We start from the raw sequence: 20,563 nt of genomic DNA on the forward strand, positions 1-20,563 counted from the left end.
TAACCCAGAGGTCCCAGCACAGAGAGCAGAGTGTGTAATGTTGCAGAAAGACCCTGGATTGAGAGTCAATAAAAATGTAAGTCTTATCCATGCCGTTTGCTAGTTGTGTGACCTCGGATACATCTCTGCGCTTTGAGTTCTTCCTCTATAAAACAGGGCCAATAATGCTCATGTCAGGATGAGGGCACAAGAGAACCTGGAAGTCATCTAATGTAACCCCTCATTTTAAAGATAATGAGATAGAAGCCCAGAGAGTCTGAGCAGCTTGCCTAAGGTCACACAGGTATATGCTAATAAGGACCAGAACTGGGATCCCAACTGCCTCCCTAGACATGTTGCAGATAGGGGAGCGTCTAGTAAGTACTGTGGTGGACTTTAAATCATTAGGCAGATGTGCGTGATTGTCGTGCAAACAGACTTGCCAGGCTGTTGGCCAGAGGTCGCATCTGTGCTGACATTTGTTTCTTGATCCATAGCAACAACTGTGAGATGGATTCTGTGATTGTTTCGGTGATCAACGGCTTCACCTCTGTCTATGCAGCAACTGTGATCTATTCCATCATTGGGTTCCGGGCCACAGAGAGATATGACGACTGCTTCAGTCAGTAAGTCGTCTCAAGGTTTCTAGCATTTGGAGGACTATGTATTATGTTATATACAGTGATAGAGGCACTTGCAGTATGCTCTTTAGTGAATGGGGAGTGGGACTTGAAACTAGGAACATGTGCTTAAATGGAACCTCAGATACTTCTTGACTTCATGACCCTGGCCAGGTCATTTAAAATCTCTTGGCCTCAGTTTCCTTTTCTGTAAAGCAAGGGGAATCGGCCTCTACAATCTGTAAGATAACCCTCTAGAGTAGTGGGGATCCTAGACTAGGATATTGTGTGGCAGCTAGATGGTGCCATAGTGCATAGAGGACCAGGTCTGAAATCTGGAAGACTCATCTTTCTGAGTTCAAATCTGGCCTCAGATACTTTACTAGCTGTATGACCCTGGGCAAATCACTTAACCTTGTTTGCCTCAGTGTCTCTCACCTGTAAAAATGAGCTAGAGAAGGAAACTGCAAAACACTCCAGTATCTTTGCCAAGAAAAAAAATGGGGTCATGAAGAGTTGGACATGGCTGAAAAAGACTGAACTAAGATGCTATATACTAAGAATACTAGTAAGTGCATTTATATAGCTAGCATATTATATCCTACTAAGTATATGTACTTTTATTGACCCAAGTATACTTTTGAGGACCTAGTAATTTAGGGTTTTTTTATAGCTATTTTGTGTGTCTGCAGTTGGACTTCATTAAAGGTACTAATATTTTCTGGGACCATTGTGCTTATTAATTTCCCCTGGTTTGTATCCCTCTTTCTAGAAACATCCTGACCTTGACCAATGCATTTGATCTGCCTGAAGGTAATGTCACAGAGGACAACTTTGAGGCCATGAAAGCTTGGTATAATGCAACTTACCCCGCTGCCTTTGCACAGTTGACTTTTCAGACGTGTGACATCAATTCTTTTCTATCAGAAGTAAGTGAATATTCCAGTTTGCACTCTGCCTTTCGCTTTGCACACTTCACTGTGTATGCAAAGCAGTGAAAGGCTCAGATGGGTTGGGAACCTGGAGCTAGGTATCCTCATGAACACTAGCTTCTCCCTCTTCTGACCCTATTTCTATCCCATCGAAGGAAAGGATGAGGCCCTTAAACCTGAAATATGGAAGTCTACTAAGAACAAACAGCCAATCCTACAGGAGCACTTGGAAGTGGATAGTTAGAGAGTTAGCTAGAGAAAGGAAGAATGCAGAAGTAGATCTGGACATAGGACTGTCAACTCTCTACCCTTTTCTCTAAGGGAGACACCTATGAGACAATGGAAAAAACATTGTGTTTGGAATCAGAGGATTTGGCTTCAACTCTTGTTCTGCCACTTATTACTGTAGGATCTGAGCAAATCACTTAAATTCTCAGGGTCTCAGTTTCCTCATCTATCAATTGAGTGACGTAGGTTAAATAAACTTTAAGACTCCTTCTGGCTTTGAGGCAATGATCCAATGAACTTTTATAATTAGTAATAATAACAACAGTAGCTAACATGGATATAAAATTTACTGTGGGCCAGGCAATGTGCTTAGCATTTCACATTTATTATCTCATTCGATCTTCACAACCCTGGAAGATCAGTATTATTATCAGCCTCATCTTTCAGATGAGGAAACTGAAGCAAACAGGAGTTAAGTGATTTGCCCAGGGTCATGCAACTAATAAGTGTCTGAGGTCCAATTTGAACTCAGGTCTTTCTGACTCCAGGTTTAGTACCTTATGTGCTATGGTGCCACCTAACTGTCAATCAGATGTCTATCAACTTTCTACACAGTGAAAGAAGAGGGAAGGCTGGTCACAAGAGAACAGAAAACACAATTGTTCCCTGTGTCTCCCCAGTCTGAGTTTCCATTTCTCTGTCTGACTAATTTCACCCACATTTCAAAGCAAAAATTCAGGATAGAAAAAACACCAGGACAATTTTGATTGCTGACCCATTCCTTCTTGGAGTCCTCAACATATTTCACAAAGAATCTTTTGGGAGTAGTTAGGTGGTGCAGTGAATAGAGCTCCAGTCCTGGAGTCAGGAGGACCTGAGTCCAAATCCAACCTCAGACACTTACTAGCTGTTTGACCCTAGGCAAGTCACTTAACCCAGATTGCTTCCAGAAAAGAAAAAGAGCCTTTTTGTAGAGAGGAGCTTAACTTTCAGGAAGCCTTGGTTTCCGTCCCACCTCTCCCAATAATTGCGTGACTTTGGGACAAGTCATCTAATTTGTTTTTTATCTATACAATCAGAGAACTGGCCTGTATGATTTTTATGGTCCACTCCAGCTCTAACAGTTATCGGTGACTTCTAAGTTTCGTATCATATGTTGAAATGGGAACCCTTTGAGGGTAAAGACTGATTTTTGCCTTTCTTTGTATGCTTAGCACTTAGCACAGGGCCTGGCACATAATACGTACCTCACAAATGCTTGGTAACTGACAGGTTCATTGTTGTGACATTGGGACTTAGTATAACATTATCATGAGCCTGTTAAAAGAGATGTTGTCTTAAAATGATGTATTTTGTGCACGTCAGCAGCTCAGCTCTCTAGGATCATTCCTGATAAATTCCACAAAGTCATTTCTGGGAGCCACTGAGCTCTGCTCAAAGCCCAGGTTCAACCAAAACCTTCCTTCCTCTTCCTGCTTCCAGCCCCTAGAATAACAAAAGTTAAGAGTTATTGGTCCAAGGGCAGGAAGAAGGTGGTTCATGAATGAACATTGAACAGTTCACCAATGATCCCTTATCTATCAGTACAGAACATCAGGGATTATCATTGTATCATGTCTATTTTATAGAACGTGAGTATACAGAGGTAGCACTGCTCTAAACCATTGACTGGGAGGCACGGAATATGTCATTTAATTGGTATGTTTTGATGATTCATGTTCTGCTGACAAAGATTTAATCTTGTTTCAATATTATTTTATGACTTTCAAATCATTTCACTTCTATCCCAGTTTTTAATACACATAGCAGTAGAACTAATAAAAACTTTTGCAAACTTGAACCACATAGTTTTGACAAACTATAAAGATTAGGGGATGGGGAATAGTCTGGGAGCAGATTATAATCAGTAAATAGAAGGTATATCGAATGATTTATTAGAGCCACAGTGTGACATGGTGGAAAGAGCACAGGACTCAGAATTAGAAGGCTTGTTTCTAAATCCTGGTTTTACCACTTATTACCGGGTCAGCCTGAGGCAAGTTGTCTCAGGGTTTCAATTTCTTTCTGAAGGAGGTGGTTATCCCAAAATATCTCCAAGATTCTTTTCAACTCAATGATCCTAGACTTAACTTTCTAGAAGAATGCCATAACAATACAAAGGAAATGAATAGACCAGGCATGATGGAGAGGCAGCCATTATCTGATTAATTAGATGCATGTTGAGACACAGAAAGGAAAAATTAATTTAAAAAATTTAAAACTGAAAAAAAAAAACAAAACCTGAGTCCTAAATTGCCTAGTTTGTGATTTTCATATACATGAAAAGTACATGCACTTGATCAGAAAACACAAGTTTCGGGTATGTGAATTTTCATACATGTTCCCTATGGTGTATTTCTTTTCCATGTTTCCTTTTTGTACATTCCCAAGTTGCACATGTTCTCATATGTGTGCCGTTCTCTACCAATGGCAAGGCAATCTATGGGATGATGTAGCCCATGTTGGGGTCTTGGAGGGATCGTTTCCTGTAGTTTGACTTGCTACATTGTTTAATTAAATTGTTTTTGTTCGTTAACTAATGTGTCTTCTGGCAGACTAATTAATAAAAGCAAGAACATAGATGAGGACCCAGGAGCTATGGTTTGGAGTTAGATGGTGACCCATAGAGGGCCATGAGTTAACGACAGCTTTCTGGAGTCCTTGTGTGAGGGAGCATCCTCAGTCCTAGGCATGGATCAAATTAATTGTATTTTACCAAAATTTCACTCTACTCCTTGCCATATTGAAACCATACAAAGGAAAAATACAGAAATATATAAACTTGTGTTTGATTCAAGATCAGTTTATCTCTAGAATATCTATAGTAAAGATTTTATTTCAAGGATTTGAGGAGTTGGAGAAAGAGAAGTTAGGTAAGAAAAGGAGAACAGCTCTGGTGTTTCAGGAGACTCAAATCATTGTATGATTGACATATGCCTAATAAAATGAACTGTTCCTTACTATATAAATCTTTTTGTCCTACAGGGAGTAGAAGGAACTGGTTTAGCCTTCATTGTCTTCACTGAAGCCATCACCAAAATGCCACTTGCCCCTCTGTGGTCCGTCCTCTTCTTCATAATGCTGTTCTGTTTGGGCTTATCATCTATGTTTGGAAATATGGAGGGTGTAGTTGTTCCCCTGTTGGACCTCAAGGTCCTCCCTGAAAAATGCCCTAAGGAACTTCTAACAGGTACTCACCATCTCTAAATGTCCATTAGCAGAATCATCTCTAGTGGGATCCTTTATAGTGCTCCTGTTGGTGGGACAAGCCAAACACTTGTAATGGACCAGCTCACTGTCATATCCCAGGGGAAAAGGACCAAATCTGGGATGTCATTGGTATAGGCAACTCCCAGGTAAAGGAATTTCTTCTACCAATTCAGTTCAGCACCTTCTCTGCAACGAATAGTCCTAGAGAGCTGCTTAGAGCCCTGGGAGGTCAAGGGTCTTGACTGGTGTCACACAGTCAGACTGTGTCAGAGACAGGACTCTGGTCTTTTAGCTCTTATCTATGCCCTGTTATATACAACGTTTGCATTATAATGGGTTTCTTCACTTGTTAAGATGCTCCTATCTTTAAAACAAAACACCCAACCTATACCAATTGTTGATGTTGGGTCATTTTTCAGGCATATCTGACTCTTTGTGATTCCTTTTGAGTTTTCTTGGCAAAAGTACTGGAGTGGTTTACCATGGCCTTTTCCAACTCATTTTATAGATGAGGAAACTGAGGTAAATAGGATTAAGTGACTTGCCCCAGGGTCATATAGCTAGTAAGTGTCTGAGGCTGGATTTGAACTCAGGGAGATGAATCTTCCTGATTCCAGCCTGGGCACTCTATCTACTGCACCACCTGGCTTCCCCTATGAAAAATTGTACTTACCAAACAGATAAAACTAAAAGCTTACTATCTGCATGCATCACCAAAGGTTCCTATGTTGTGTCCAAGGATTCACTCCAGGATTCCTTTTCAATAAAATATGAATGATAATTCAAAGTCCCCATTTTCACACAGACATCAGCCATATAAATGGAAGTTTATTATTAATAATAATAGTCTAATCAAGAAGCATTTATTAAGAGCTTACTATTTACCTGGCACTGCACTAAACCCTGAGGATACAAAGAAAGTCAAAAAGAATGACACAGTCCCGGCTCTCAAGCACTTAGTTTCTAATGGGGAAAGACCACTCCTAAAAGGGAGGTGAAAAGGGGGAAAGGAGGAGAGCTAGAAAACCCAGAGAGACAGATGGGAGCTGGGGAGGGGAATAAAGCAAGGCCAGCTCAAACCCATCCTCAGAATGGAGCCTCACTGACCCCTGTATAGAGCTCACAAGGGGAGAAGCGGACTGCATGGCAGATGGCTGTTCCAGGGTAAAAAGGTCCTAGATCCTGAGAGAATCTCCACAGTGAGAAGGCCTCTGAGTTACATGGTAAAATATAGAGTCAGAAGTACAGCCCAGAAGGGAAGAGCATAGGAGATCCACGAACTGGCCTCAGTCAGTTAGAAGAGCTGAATTCAAATCCCACCTCTTATAGATACAGGCTGTGTGACCCTAGAGAGATCCCTTAACCTCTCTCCTCCCAGGCAACCCTCTAAGAATACAAATTGTAAAACTAGGCTGACATGCCTTGGTAGAAAGAGTTCCCTGGTCCAATGAAATCACAGTTTTAGACAATAATAATAACAGTAATGGTTGACATATAGATCACATCAAGGTCTACAAAATATTTTGCACCCATGGTCCCTTGTGATCACATGGTCTAAGGTGGGCCTGCTTGGGGATGAAGTTGTTCCACTTGTGTAGCCAATGTTTACACCTGGTTTTATCTGGGAGGAGTTATTCTGTCTTAAATCCATTCACAAAGGAGCAGACATCCCCAGTCCCAGATTCATTGCCCTCGAGAGTGGCTCACAAAATGTTCTTCTCAACAAACCTAATTTATAACGTTCTTCTCAGATGGAAGGCAGAGAGAGGATCATCTTAGGTAAAACAAAATCAGCAACTTCATGGCTGTCATCTTAAGCCCCAAGTTATCTGAAGCCTGCTGTCTGAGCTGGCCTGGAATTTCATTCTGTTTGACTTCTCTAAGATAACCTATTGACCTGTTCTTTGTTCGCACTGCAGGTCTGATTTGTTTGGGGACGTACCTCCTTGCCTTTATTTATACTTTGAACTCTGGACAGTACTGGCTCTCTCTGTTTGATTCTTATGCTGGATCCATCCCCCTCCTCGTCATTGCCTTTTGTGAGATGTTTTCGGTCGTTTACGTTTACGGAATAGACAGGTAGGAAATAAAAGGGAGCTTCCGAGAGAGATTTAGAAGAGCCAGATTTAAAAATATGTAAGAGAATTAGAGCAAGAGAATGAAATCACAAGCATGGCCAGCCTGCTCCCTGGTGGATAATGCCAGAATCACAATACCATCTGTGTATGAGAGCCCAGTGGAACTCACATGAAAACTTGGGATCCAAGGTTTTTCATCTTTTGTGTGTGTGTGTGTGTGTGTGTGTGTGTGTGTGTGTGTGTGTGTGTGTGTGTGTGTGTGTGTGTGTGTGTGTGGTATGGACCCTTCTAATAGTCTGCTGAAACCTATGGACTCCTTCCCAGAATGATGTTTTAAAATGCAAAATGTAAAATATATAGGATTAGAAAGGAAACCAATTAGAGTAAAATATAGTTATCAAAATTATTTTTTAAAAAAAGTTCACAGACCCCAGGTTAAGAATTTCTGTTTTAAATTAAAGTCAAATTAGAAAAATGAAGTAAATTCCCAAGGACATTCAATGCCTATGAGTCTACAAATGTGTTGAGTTCACTCACAAATTTAAGGAGTTTAAGAGACAGAAATCTCTAAAATAAAATTCAACAATTCAAGAAATATTTATGGACGCCCTCTGTGCCAGACACCAGGCTAGACACTAGAGATAAGACAAAAATAAAACCAGAATTTACATTCTCCAAGGAAGAGATAACATGTATACAGATAAAGAAGTAGAAAATGCATAGAGTCAATAGGGAGGGTGGCTAGAGAGTACTAACAATGGGGTGGGTCAGGAAAGACCTCTGGTAGGGGGTGGCACTTGAGAGAAACCTTGAAGGAAGCTAAGGATTCCAGAGGTTGAGGCAGTGGAGTTAATTAACTAGGAAGGGCCAGTTACCCCAGGCAAATACCCAGGACCTGGGCCTCGTGGGAAAGGCTTTTCCTTTTTGGGGTCCAGATTCCAGAGATGTGGTCTTTTCTTTTAGGGGTTCAGACCCCATCCCCATCAGTACTACCTTCCATGTTGAAGGCACTGTTTTGCAGGCTTTGCATACTGAAAGGTATCCAATATATATATTTCCTGATTCTAAGAGGCTTCTAGTGGGAGGAATTGTATATTATATATTACATTGAAAAATGTACAATGTACGATGACACGTTCAAAACAAAGTAGAATACAGTAAGTCCTGCAAACAGTATAAGCTAAATGCTAAGGGAAATCTGAGGAGAGATAAGACACTTCTGAATGAAAGGGGTGGGGGAGGAAAAGAAAAAGCATTGAAGTGTGTACTGTGTGCCAGGCACCATGTTAAATGGTTTACTAATATTGTAATTTACAAATATCATTCCTCACATTTGTCCTTTGTTCCTCACAACCCTGGAAGATAGGTGCTATTATTATCATTCCCCTTTTAGAGATGAGGAAACTGAGGCAAATAGAGGTTAAGGGACTTATCCAAGGTCACCCAGCTAGATAAGCATCTAAAGCAGGACTTGAACTAAGGTCTTCCTGAGTAATGACAAAAGACATCAGGGGTAGATGATTTCTACATTGGATGCTGAGGGGTTTCAACAGATAGACAGGGCTGAGACTTTCTTTTACTGATGGACCTACATTAAAGCTGTGTTGTAATGAAGGTCTACGCCGTCAGTAAAGGGTTGCCCCACTTAAAGAAAACCTCACTTATATTATCCAAACTCAGTAGAATATTAGCCCCTTAAGGACAAAGATGGTTTTTCATTTTATTTTGTCAATGAGGTCATTTTCTCCTCTCCATCTTTATTTCTAGGTTTAATAAGGATATTAAGTTTATGATTGGTCACAAGCCAAATATCTTCTGGCAAATTACCTGGAGGGTAGTCAGTCCCCTCATCATGTTAGTTATATTACTATTTTATTTGGTGATCACTGTCAATGAGAAGCTGACATACAGCGTCTGGAACCCTGAATATGTAAGTACCTAGAAATATACCTGTGCTGACTTGTTGGGGAAAGCCCCATAGACTGCCCAAAGGCTGGGCCCTAGGGAAGCAAGCCCATTGCATATGAAGGGAGGCGTCCCTCTCTGTCTCTCTGTCTCTCTCTCTGTCTCTTTCTCTCTCTGTGTCTCTCTGTCTCTCTGTTTCTGTCTGTTTCTGTCTCTCTCTATCTCTCTGTCTCTCTTTTTCTCTCTGTCTCTGTCTCTCTCTGTCTCTGTCTCTCTCTGTGTCTCTTTCTGTCTGTGTCTCTGTGTCTCTCTGTTTCTGTCTCTCTCTGTCTCTGTCTCTCTTTCTCTCTCTGTCTCTGTCTGTTTGTCTCTCTCTCTCTCTCTTTCTCTCTCTCTCTCTCTCTCTCTCTCTCTCTCTCTCTCTCTCTCTCTCTCTCTCTCTCTCTCTCTCTCTCTCTCTCTCTCTCTCTCTCCTGATTCAGTAACACCTAGGAGGAGAAGAAAGGAGGGGCAGAGCAAAGAGTGGGGGAAGGGAGTTTGGGTCCTTTCCTCCCCATTTTTAATTTTGGAAAGTCCAGTTGTGGAATTTATTGTATCATGAGTATAATTGTCTGGCTTGACCATGGATTGTGTTTACCTCCCCAGGAAAATTTTCCTAAATTAGAAAAAAAGGACTCTCCTGGCTGGGTCTATGCTGTTGTGGTGTTTGTGGCTGGAACCCCATGCCTCGTCATCCCCTTCTTCGCCCTCTACAAGTTCATCAGAAGTTGCTGTCAGAAGAAGCACGACCAGCAAGTCCTCATCAGTGCCTATTCTGTTCCGTCTGTAAATGGAGACGTAAAGAATTAAGCTTCAGCGTGCTTCCTGGGGAAGTGGGAACAGGTTCTTGATTGGAAAGGGAAAAGAAAAAAAGCGGTAGCCAGGCCCATTGGAATGACTAGACCCTCGTGGCATCTACTTTTCTGGGAGGGAGCCTCCAAGCAAACACTGTAGTCTGTGTGACCAGTGTGGATTCTTGTGTGCTTTACAAACTGGGGGCCTCTCCATGCTAGGAACAGAAGGGCTTGCCACTGCTCAATTTAATCTGACCAGCATTTATTAAATGCTTGCTCAAAACCAGGCATTGTACTAGGTTCTGGGGATACCAAATCATAGCCATGTATATTGTGATATCCTGTGGTGAACTCCATTGAAATGTCTAGTGACTGAAATGTAACGATGCTGAAACTGCTGGATTTGACTTGCTTGTGGACTGCTAGGGAGATGGGAGGAACCAATCAAGACCTCTATTCTCTATTCTGTGCCCCTTTCTGTTTGTGGGAGGTACCCGTTGATAGCAAAACATCTGTAAGATTTTCAGTGGCAAACTTTTCCTGCAGAGAAACTTTGACCCTGAATCACAGAATCTCAGCATTCCCAAGCATGACCTCTGAAACCATCTCATCCAGTCCATCCTGAACCAGAGATTCCTTCAACCACATTCTGGATAAGTGGTTCTATCGCTTCTGCTTCTGGAGATATCCAGGGAGGGAGAACTCACTACTTCCAGAGGCAGTCAACGCCATGTTTGCAGAGGTCTGCTTGTTAGGAAGCTTTTCCTCACATCAAGCCAAAGCATGTCTTTCTCCATCTTCAGCCTATTGCTTCTAGTTGTCAAGCAGAACAAATCGAAGCCATTTTCTACCCTGTCTTGCAGAAAAAATATTCTGCAGAAAGAGTGGCCCTGGAACTCTGATTCCAGGATCATTAACTAGAAGTAATCAGAGATTGACAGTTCTACCGATGTGTTTCTGCAGATTTTGCTGTTTTGACTATCCCCTCCCCCACCTCCCCCCAAAGTTTCTGAGTTTGTTTACAATCCTTTGACTGACTAGACATTAACTACTCTTAATCACCTCTGCTAGCTATCACAAATAGATCAACAATTAAGTAATGCATCCTTCCCAGGAGGCAAGGAGGAATGTGCCCTTAGAGTTTGACTAAGGGAACATTAACATGCTTGTAATTAGTCATTCAATGTGAATTTGTAGTCAGTTACTTCTAGAAGAAAGAAGGGTTATAGACTAACTCAGCTTCTAACTCCACCCACATAGTACCGCGAACACCTGACATACTTTCTCAGTGACTTCATAGGATGCATTTTCTCTCTAAAATTGGCACCCAATATGTATCCAAGTGGACTGGTATTTTGACAAACGATTTGCTTTTTATTCTAGCTGCCCAGATCAGTTTACTCCCCAAGAAATCTAGAACCCGCTTAAATGAAGTGGAAATATCTAAAAATATCCACTGTTCAGGAACATAGTATTTGGGAAGGGTGTAGTTGTCAACACCTGGCATTAGGAGCTTTCTTCTCTCTCCTGGGTCTTCCATGTCTTTATTGGAGGCAAGCTAGAGAGAAGTTGGAGTAGCTTCCCTATTTATGCTCATAAAAGCCATGGGCAAAGTGGCTGTGGTGGTGGTGGTGGTGGTGGCACCAAATCAAGTAGAGAAGGGTTTGTGAAAGATCACGTAGCAGCCAAGGTTCTTACCACTTCAAATTTCCCATCTCCATCACTGAGCTAGTGAGCAGTTACTTAAAGTTTCCATAATAGTGTATCCCAACAGCCATGGCAACATTTCAAAAACCTGATATTAATTCTTTAAGTCATCATTCCAAGGGTCAGTGGTTCCTAAAGGAGAAATTACACTGTTTGTTATTGTTGTTTTTTTAATGGTATGGTTTGTGAATTTTAACAGAAGAAAAGATGTCCATGATGGCAATTTGGGGCAAGACTATTCAGTCTCCACAGAATTCTAGACAGGCAACCCTGGAAGGGCCTTTAGAGATCAACTGGTCCAAACTTCTTATTTTGCAGATGAAGAGACTGAGACATAAAGAGGTGAAATATTTTGTCCAGGGTCACAGCTAGTAAATGGTAGAGCCAGTGCTCAAATCCAGATCTCCTGTCCTACATCATCCTGATGCCGCCTGTGTCCAGTTCCTCATATGCATGTGGATTCAGTGATACTTTCTAAATGCTCTGCTCCAAGGTTTTAGGCCTGCCATTGATTTAAAAAGAAAAAAAAAGGAGGAACCGGTGCTACTCTAGTGGACCCACACGTACACTATGCTTACTGCTCTCAGAAACTATATGTGAAATATCTAGACGATTCTTGGCACATCCATCCTTGCTAATTATTATCATTTCCCGGGGAGTTAAATGCTGTCACTGCTAAAGATTGCCAGTCATACCAGATGTAGCCTAGATAATGAAACTGGAGCTATAGCCTGGCATATTTCTAAATTTGTAAATGACATGCTTGTTTTCTTGTATATGTGTAAAAAGAAAACCAAAAAGTCAAACCTTGTCTTTTATATGCATAAACATGTATATGTTTGAATAAATGAGTATTCTTTAATATGTATTTGTCCAAATATAGTTTTCTAAATGCAAAACAGACAGTTATAAAATCAAGTTGGGGCCTAAAAGGATACATGGCAGACCAACAGGAAATCAGACCATAGATCTAAAAAGAACTTGTTCTAAGCTGTAATAGAAAATGCCTGGGTTTTCACCCTTACTATGTGTGAGAACTTGAGCAAGGCACTTCACAGAGGTAGTAATGGTCTAGCATATATATGGAGCTTTAAGATTTTAAAAGTGCTTTATAAGTATTATCTCATTTATTTACTGAACTTAGAGTTGGAAGAGACTGCGATGTCCACCCAGTCCAATCTGTTCCCTACTTTTAAAAAATTCCTACTATTTCAAAACCTACAAGTGATCATCCTACTTGAAGACCTCCAATGAAGGGAAACTTACCACTACTTCTGGCTGGTCCTGGTCATTAAGAAGCTTTTCCCACCATCCAATCTAGATTTGCATCTTGCAACTGGTCCCCCTTGCTCCTGGTTTCTTTATGGATCCACAGAACAAGTCTAACCCCTCTTTCCCATGAGAGCTTGGAGATAGCTAGCATACCCCCCTCTCCAAGTCTTCTCCAAGCTGAATGTCACCATTTTCTCTCACCCATCCTCATATAATGCTAGACCTAAGGTCCTTCCCTATTCTGATTGTTCTGTTCTAAGGGCAGCTAGGTGGTGCCATAGTGCACAGAGTACTGGGTCTAGAATCAGGAAGACTCATCTTCATGAGTTCAAATCTGGCCTCAGACACTTACTAACTGAGTGACCCTGGGCAGGTCATTTAACCCAGTTTATCTCAGTTTCTTATCTGAAAAAATGAGCTGGAGAAGGAAATGGCAAGCCACTCCAGTATCTCTGCTAAAATGGGGTCACAGAGACTTGGACACAACTGAAATCACTCAACAATAACAAAAACAAAGCTTATCTCTAGCTTATCTCTGGGCTTGGGTATCTGTAAAATGAGGGAGTTGACCTGGATGAAGTGAGGAGTAGGGGAGGAATAAATATTTATATATGCATGCACATATATGCAAGTATAGATGTGTATATGTGTATATACATGTAAATATGTAAAATGCACCATGTTATACATTATATAATTATATGTTATATAACTGTACATTATATAATATATGTGTTATATATATTTTATATAAGTATCAGGCATTGTGCTAAATGACTTACAAATATTATGTCATTTCATCCTCCCAACAACCCTGAGAGGTAGGTGCTATTATCATCCCCATTTTATAGTTGGGGAAACCAAGATAAACAGAGATTAAGTGACCTGCCCAGGTCACATTGGAAGTAATAAGTGACTGAGGCCAGATTTGAACTCATATCCAGACGCAGTACTCCAGACACACTCTGCCACCTAGAGAGGAATTCTAAGATCTTTTCTAGGTCTCTAGGTCTCTAGGTCTATATGTCTTTATCTTCATGAAGATCTGTACATGGGATATTCTAAAACATGATCTATGTGATACCAGAAGAGCTGACAGGGAATAAGTTAACAAGTAATTGATTTGTGCTCATTCTTTCACTTTTCAACTAGCTGTGGGATTGTGTAACTCAGCCTGAGCACATTTGATAAAAGCTGGTACCCATATTGTTCTAGGCTGGGATATGGAGAGCCATGGAAATAGACGGAGATGATCTGGGTGGGGACAGGTTTGGGGAGGTGGAATATAAAAAAAAAATTGGAAAAAGATCTTGAATCTTTTTAAAGCGAATAGAATTGTTGCAGAAAACTACAAGCTGGTATGTAGCATTGTTTTTTCAGCTTCTTTTCCCCCCGTCTTTCACTCTACCACACACATGCACACACACAAACACATATCTATAACACACATGCACACACTTTTTAATGTTCCTGTACACCCTATGTCCTAGTTAATTTGGAAATGTAACCAATACAGTTGAAAAATGAAGGTTAGAGGAACAGTGGATAAAAGGGGTCAGCCCAAAATGAAATCTCAAAAAATATGGTTTCCTGCTGCATTCCATTTTCCAGTCCCAGGTGACATGCATATTTTCTCTCTCCCTTCTCCCCCCAACATATACACATTCCACATTGCTGTTGTGCTATCGACACATAGATGGATCCCTGTTGGCTGTGACAAGCAGTAGCAAAATCTTTTGAGTGCCTAACCATTGAGGAAAAAATTTGGATCAATGCTTATCTTATAAAACCAACCACAACATATGTTTATTGTTCTCAGAAAGTCTAGCTGAGCAACATTATGTGATGACCAACTTTGTTAGACTTAGGTCTTCCAAGTGATGCAATGATCTAAAACAATTCCAAAAGACTCAGGATGGAAAATGCTATAAACATCCAGAGAAAGAATTGTGGAAGCTGAACACAAATCAAAGCATACTACTTTCTCTTTCTTTTGTTGTTTTTTGTTTTTTCTTTCTCATGATTTCCCCCTTTTGAGCTGATTCTTCTTTCACAACATGGCTAATGTGGCAATATGTTTAAAAAATTGTATCTTAGTTAAAAAAAACTGTAGCTGAGACTTCTGGGAAGTTTTTCTTTCTGCTAATGATGGGACTGGTCCATGGCCCTAGGAGCATGGGTTGACGTTCAGGCTGATGAAAATGAGATTGTGTTTACCTCCTATGAAAGTGCTCCTGTGAAGTTTTTATAAGCTCCCAGAAGGCAAGGACTATGCTGGTTTTTTGTTGGTTTTGTTGGTTTTTTCCTTCAAATTTATTTATTTATTTGTTTTCAATTTTCAACAATCACTTCCACAAGTTTGAAATTTTCTGCCCCTCCTTCTCCCTTCCCTCCCCAAGACACAATCTTATATGGGCTGTACACATACATTATTATTAAACACATTTTCAAATTAGTCATGTTGCATAGAAGAATTTTTTAAAAATGGAAGAAAGCATGAGTAAAGCTAAACAAAACCAAACATAACAAAAGAGAGAATAGTCTGCTTCATTCTGCATTCTGACTCCATAGTTCTTTCTCTGGATGTGGATGGCACTTTACATCATGAGTCCTTTGGCAATGTTTTAGGTCCTTACATTGCTGTGAAGGGCTAAGTCTATTAGAAACAGTCCTCTAATACTGTGGCTGTTACTGTGTATAATGATCTCCTGATTCTGCTCACTTCACTCAGTATCAGTTCATATAAGTCTTTCCAGGTTTTTCTGAAGTCTGCTTTTGTTCGTCATTTCTTACAACACAATAGTATTCCATTAATTCATATACCACAACTTGTTCATCCATTCCCCAATTGATGGGCATCCCCTTGATTTCCAGTTTTTGGCCACCACAAAAAAGGCTGCTATAAAGGGAACTATGATGTTTTTTAAAAATCTTTGCATCCTTGGTTTTCAAGTGGTTCAAGTAGGCTTCAATACTTCACAATTGAACAAGCATTGATTAAGCACCTACTATTTTCTGACCCTGTGTTGGTGCTAGGATGATACTTCCTCTATCAATGCAGATCACAACCTTTCCATACCTTAGTAGATAGTTTAATAAGGTGAGAGAGACAGACAGAAAGAGCAGAAACAGAAAGAGAGTGAAAGACAGAAGGAAAAAAATCACTGCCTGGTGGCAAACCTTTTGATGATAATCTGAACATGACTAGGACAAATCTCAGGTGCCAATCACATGGTGCTTCAGCAGGACTTTGCTTGAAGTCTTTCTGGCTTAGCTCTAACCTTGTGTTCTGCTGCCATAATCCTAAAAACTCCACAGTCACCTCTATACCACAGCGAGACATTGGAGTAGGACTTTGGTGGAGAGACCTTATGTAGAATATGAGTTTACTGCATATTTATTGAATTAGATGTAATGGTGGTGACAAAGGATGACAATTTTGCAGCCTATTATATGCAGTTGACTGGACAACCAATAGAATTTGTCCATCAATACATATGTGATAAGATGGGTCCAGAACTGGACAGAAAGATGAGAAAGGGCTGTAGAGCCTTTGGAGATTTTAATTATTCCAAGTTTCTCCCTAAACCATAGGTTCTTCTTCTTCAAACCATTCTTCTTTCTGGTGATGTTGTATGACTACAAGCTACGGAACACTACATACAATCTGTAAAAAAAAAAAAAAAAAAAGGAGGAATACAGTGGTTTTGAGCAGGTTATAATGCATTATGAACAAAAAATTGCCCAAGAGAAGTTGTTCTCAAGCAAATGTATGATCTAAAAATAGGATGGACTGGACACATGAAAGAAGCAAGATGTGGGGTCACGGGGCAACCCCCAAATAGCAGGTTCAGTCAATTTGTCAACAATAATTTATTAAGTATGTGCTGTATACTAGATATTATGGTAAGTGCTGAGGATGCAAAGAAAGGGAAAAAAAATAGAACCTCTACTTTCAAAGAGCCCATGTTCCAATGGGGAAGACAATGTGAAAATAACTATGTACTTATATAACCGATAGGTAGGGAGACTCTGAAAATTAAAGAGTAGGAATGGTATTGGGGCAATCTTCTGGAGAAGATGGGATGGGGTATGGAAGAGGAAGGGAAAGGAACAAGCAGGCATTTATTAAGCACCTACGTTTGACCAGTCATTGTGCAGTCACTTTACAAATGTTATCTCATTTGATCCTCACAACAACTCTGTGCAGTAGGTGCTATTATGATCCCCACTTTACAGTTCAGAAAACTAAGACACACAGAGATTAAGCAACTTGTCCAAGGTCACATAACTAGTAAATGTCTGAGGTTGGATTTAGACTTGGTCTTCCTCACCTTAGGTTCTTTCACATAGAGGAGTTGGCCTTGTCAAAAGGAGGGTCCACCTTATGAGACAGGGATCAAAGATGGTGGAGGAAGGCATCTGAGTAATGTGAAATGAGAAAGAAAATAGGAAAAAAGAGCTCTCCTTGAATGGCCTCATTTTTTATCTGTGAAATATGATGGGAGTGAAGCCATTAGAATGAGGGGAAGGTGCTGTTAGAATGAGGGGAAGGGTGCAAGGGTGCCATGGGAGGTTTGAGAGGGGATGAAAAGATATTATGGTGAGTGGGATAGTGAATCAATAAAGAAAATTTGAAAGGATTGCTGTACTACAACAAGGATCTAGCTGAGATTATGTAATAAATTTCTAGTGGACCCATCCACATGGTTTACAGTCTTTCTCCAGGCATTTAATGAAATGGCATATTTGTAACGTGCTCAAAGGAGGACATATTTGTAAAGATACAGTGTCTGGCACATAATAAGTGCTGTTCAGATGTTAGACATGATGATGATGAAGAGGATGATGATGAATATTATTATCGATCACTTGATCTGGCACTGGAGGAAGGAGAAAGATTTCAACAGGCCAATATGTAAAAAGAGTACATTACAGGCATAGGAAATGAGTTGAAGTGAATAGAGAAAGGCTGGAAAGGCAGGATCATTCAAGGAATAGTTAGTAGTCCAATTTTCACTGGAATGGAGAGTCCATGAAAGAAGAACACAAAATAAGACTGGTAAGGGATAAAGCTCCTGGATACCACAAGAGAAGAAACAAAGCAAGAATACTGAGCAGCTGGGGTGCTAGAAATTTGACTAGTGGGAAGATCAATAAAGATTTTGTGGAAAAGACAATATTACAGTTGGTTTTTAGGGGATGAAAAGCATTTAAAAGGCAGAAAGGGAAGAAGGAGATTTTTCCAGGTAAAGGGAAGAGTATCCCCCTACATTCATTCCATCTTGTCCCATTTCTGGACTTTTGCTTATGAAATGGCATGGTAACAATTAGCAAACAATTTCCCCATTAAACCTGAGGTACATTCTCCCACAAGTATACACAGCATCATTGGCAAAAATGTGCATGTGCAGGGAAACACGTAGGGAGTATGTGGACAGGTTGGCACATGTAGGAAGCGATACAACCTTAAGGAACCTATGTGGCCAAAGCATATGTGTAGGCAGGAAGTTCATTTCTCTGACATTGCTGGACGTCTGATGTCTTCTAGTAATGCTACTGCACTTCTATCTGTGTTGGAGTCATACTCTCCGTTGCTAGAGGCCACTCTATGGAATTTGTAGTCTCCATGGAACACTGATTGACCATAACCTCCACTCCCTCCAGCTCCTGGCCTATGTGAAATGCTCATCTATGTTCTTTTAGCTTACATAAAACCAATGGGCTCTTCTACCTCTTTTAGAAAAGGCAAGAAATCACTGTTTGAGTTTGGATGTTGTTGAGTTGTTTCCAACTCTTGATGATTTCCTTGCAAAGATACTGGAGGGGTTTGCCAATTTCTGCTCCAGCTCATTTTACAGATGAAGAAACTGAGGCAAACAGGATCAAGTGACTTGCCCAAGGTCACACAACTAGAAAGTATGCAAGGCCAGATTTGAACTTATGGAGAGGAGTTTTCCTGATTCCCACCCCAGCACTCTATCCACTGAACCACCTAGTTTCCGATTACTGGGGGAAGACTTACAAAAACTCTCCTTTGTCTTTTCCCCTCAGAGTCTTGACCACTAAGGCCTCTCATCTTTAGCCCCTGGCACTAAACTCTTTAGAAAAAAACAGCAGATGAACAAGTCGTGGTTTAGGAATGTAAAGGAATACTATTGTGCTATGAGAAATGATGATCAGGAGGACTTCAGAAAAACCTGGAAAGACTTGAATGAACTGATGCTGAAATAAGTGAGCTGAACCAGGAGAACACTGCATCCAGTAGCAGCCACAATGTGTGATGACTTACTTTAATAGACTTATCTCTTCTTAGCAATGCAAAAATCCAAGACAGCTCCTAAGGACTCATGATGGAAAATGCGATCTACATCCAGAAAAAGAATTTATGGAGTCTGAATGCAAATTGAAGTATATTGTTTACTCTCTTTTTTTCTTTTTGTGTTTGTTTCTTCTATCTTGTGGTTTCTCCCATTGGTTCTGATTCTTCTTTACAACTTGACTAATGTGAAAATAGGTTCAATATGAATATATATATATGTAGAGCTTATATCAAATTATCTGCCATCTTGGGGTTAAGGGAGAGAAGAGCTGGGGAGACAGTTTGGAACCCAAAATCTTATGGAGTGAATCTTGAAAACTAAAAATAAATATATGAATATTTAAAAGAAAAAAGAGCATAATTGTTCTAACTAGTTAGTGCTCTTAGGCATAGTTTTTGGTTTTGGTTTTTTCCACTCCTCTTAATGGTCCATTAAGTGGTTCCCTTTGTGAAGACCTCACCCTAATTTTGCTTTCCAAAATTTCAGTTTCTGAATGTTAAACTATAAACACAGTTATAATAATTATTTGTCCAGGAGCTACCACATAGCCCTGAGGTTTAGAGTTCCCCATTTTTCATACCCTAATTGCCTTCTATTATCCCACACAGGTGAATGAGTAAAGAAACAGGCAGAGAAGCAAGTTATACCCAGGCAGCAAGGCCATAATCTTTGCTACCTCCATAACCATATTGCTGTCCTTTTTATATACAATGGAGCCAGCTCAGAGGACTTCGGAGCATTCCCTTACAAAAAGACTACAAATGGACAGCTCATATGTTCCATAGGTGCCTTTGAAATGTCAAAAGAATGTAAGCAAGATCCCTAGTACTTGGTGGTACCCTGTGGTAAACTTATGGGATGGCATGGAGAAGAGTCACAGAGTGGTTGGGTATGACTGGCTTGCGATTTGGAGAAATGCCCATATTGACTAGATCACAGTTAAATCTGTGAAAAGGGTGACAATCTCTTCCAAAACAAATATTTCCTTGCCATCCACCTTCCCTACCATTGTACCCACTAGGTAACAAAAACTTGCCATCCACCTCACTGCTGAGCCATCCTCGTGGACCAAACCCTCTCAATAATGGAACTCCCGCCCTGGAGTCTAAACTGTGCCAACTGGTATTACTTAATCTACCGTATCTAACCACTAGCTGTATCTAGCTGTATCTGCTGTATCTAGCCATTTGCACATTTCACCCTGGCAATTTCTCTTGGTCATCTACCTGGCCTAATATACCCTCTACAAGGACCTTTTGACTTTGCCATCCATCTTTTGCAATCCTGACCCCCATCCCAGAACATACTTTCTAATTACAGAATCATAATTGCATCAATACTTTTACTGTTTGCAGAAAGAGCATGACAATCAACTCCCCTGTAACTCTATTTACCATCTTTGTGACTCTTTAAACCATCTATCCCCTCCCCAATTCC

The 20,563-nt window shown here is 40.4% G+C and overlaps 1 protein-coding gene across 1 annotated transcript in view; it reads left to right on the plus strand.

The window, feature by feature from the left end:
* The window catches only part of SLC6A19 (solute carrier family 6 member 19), a 47,025-nt gene extending 34,630 nt beyond the window's left edge, over window positions 1-12,395 (plus strand). The window contains exons 7-12 of the mRNA XM_072605355.1: window positions 477-605; window positions 1,372-1,528; window positions 4,784-4,988; window positions 6,928-7,087; window positions 8,854-9,016; window positions 9,637-12,395. Coding sequence (XP_072461456.1) covers window positions 477-605; window positions 1,372-1,528; window positions 4,784-4,988; window positions 6,928-7,087; window positions 8,854-9,016; window positions 9,637-9,840 — 1,018 coding nt within the window. The 3' untranslated portion in view covers window positions 9,841-12,395. The remainder of the gene's footprint in view (window positions 1-476; window positions 606-1,371; window positions 1,529-4,783; window positions 4,989-6,927; window positions 7,088-8,853; window positions 9,017-9,636) is intronic.
* Window positions 12,396-20,563: the final 8,168 nt, after the last annotated feature.

The sequence above is a fragment of the Notamacropus eugenii genome, chromosome 4 (assembly GCF_028372415.1).
Source record: "Notamacropus eugenii isolate mMacEug1 chromosome 4, mMacEug1.pri_v2, whole genome shotgun sequence".
Taxonomy (NCBI): Eukaryota; Metazoa; Chordata; class Mammalia; order Diprotodontia; family Macropodidae; genus Notamacropus; species Notamacropus eugenii.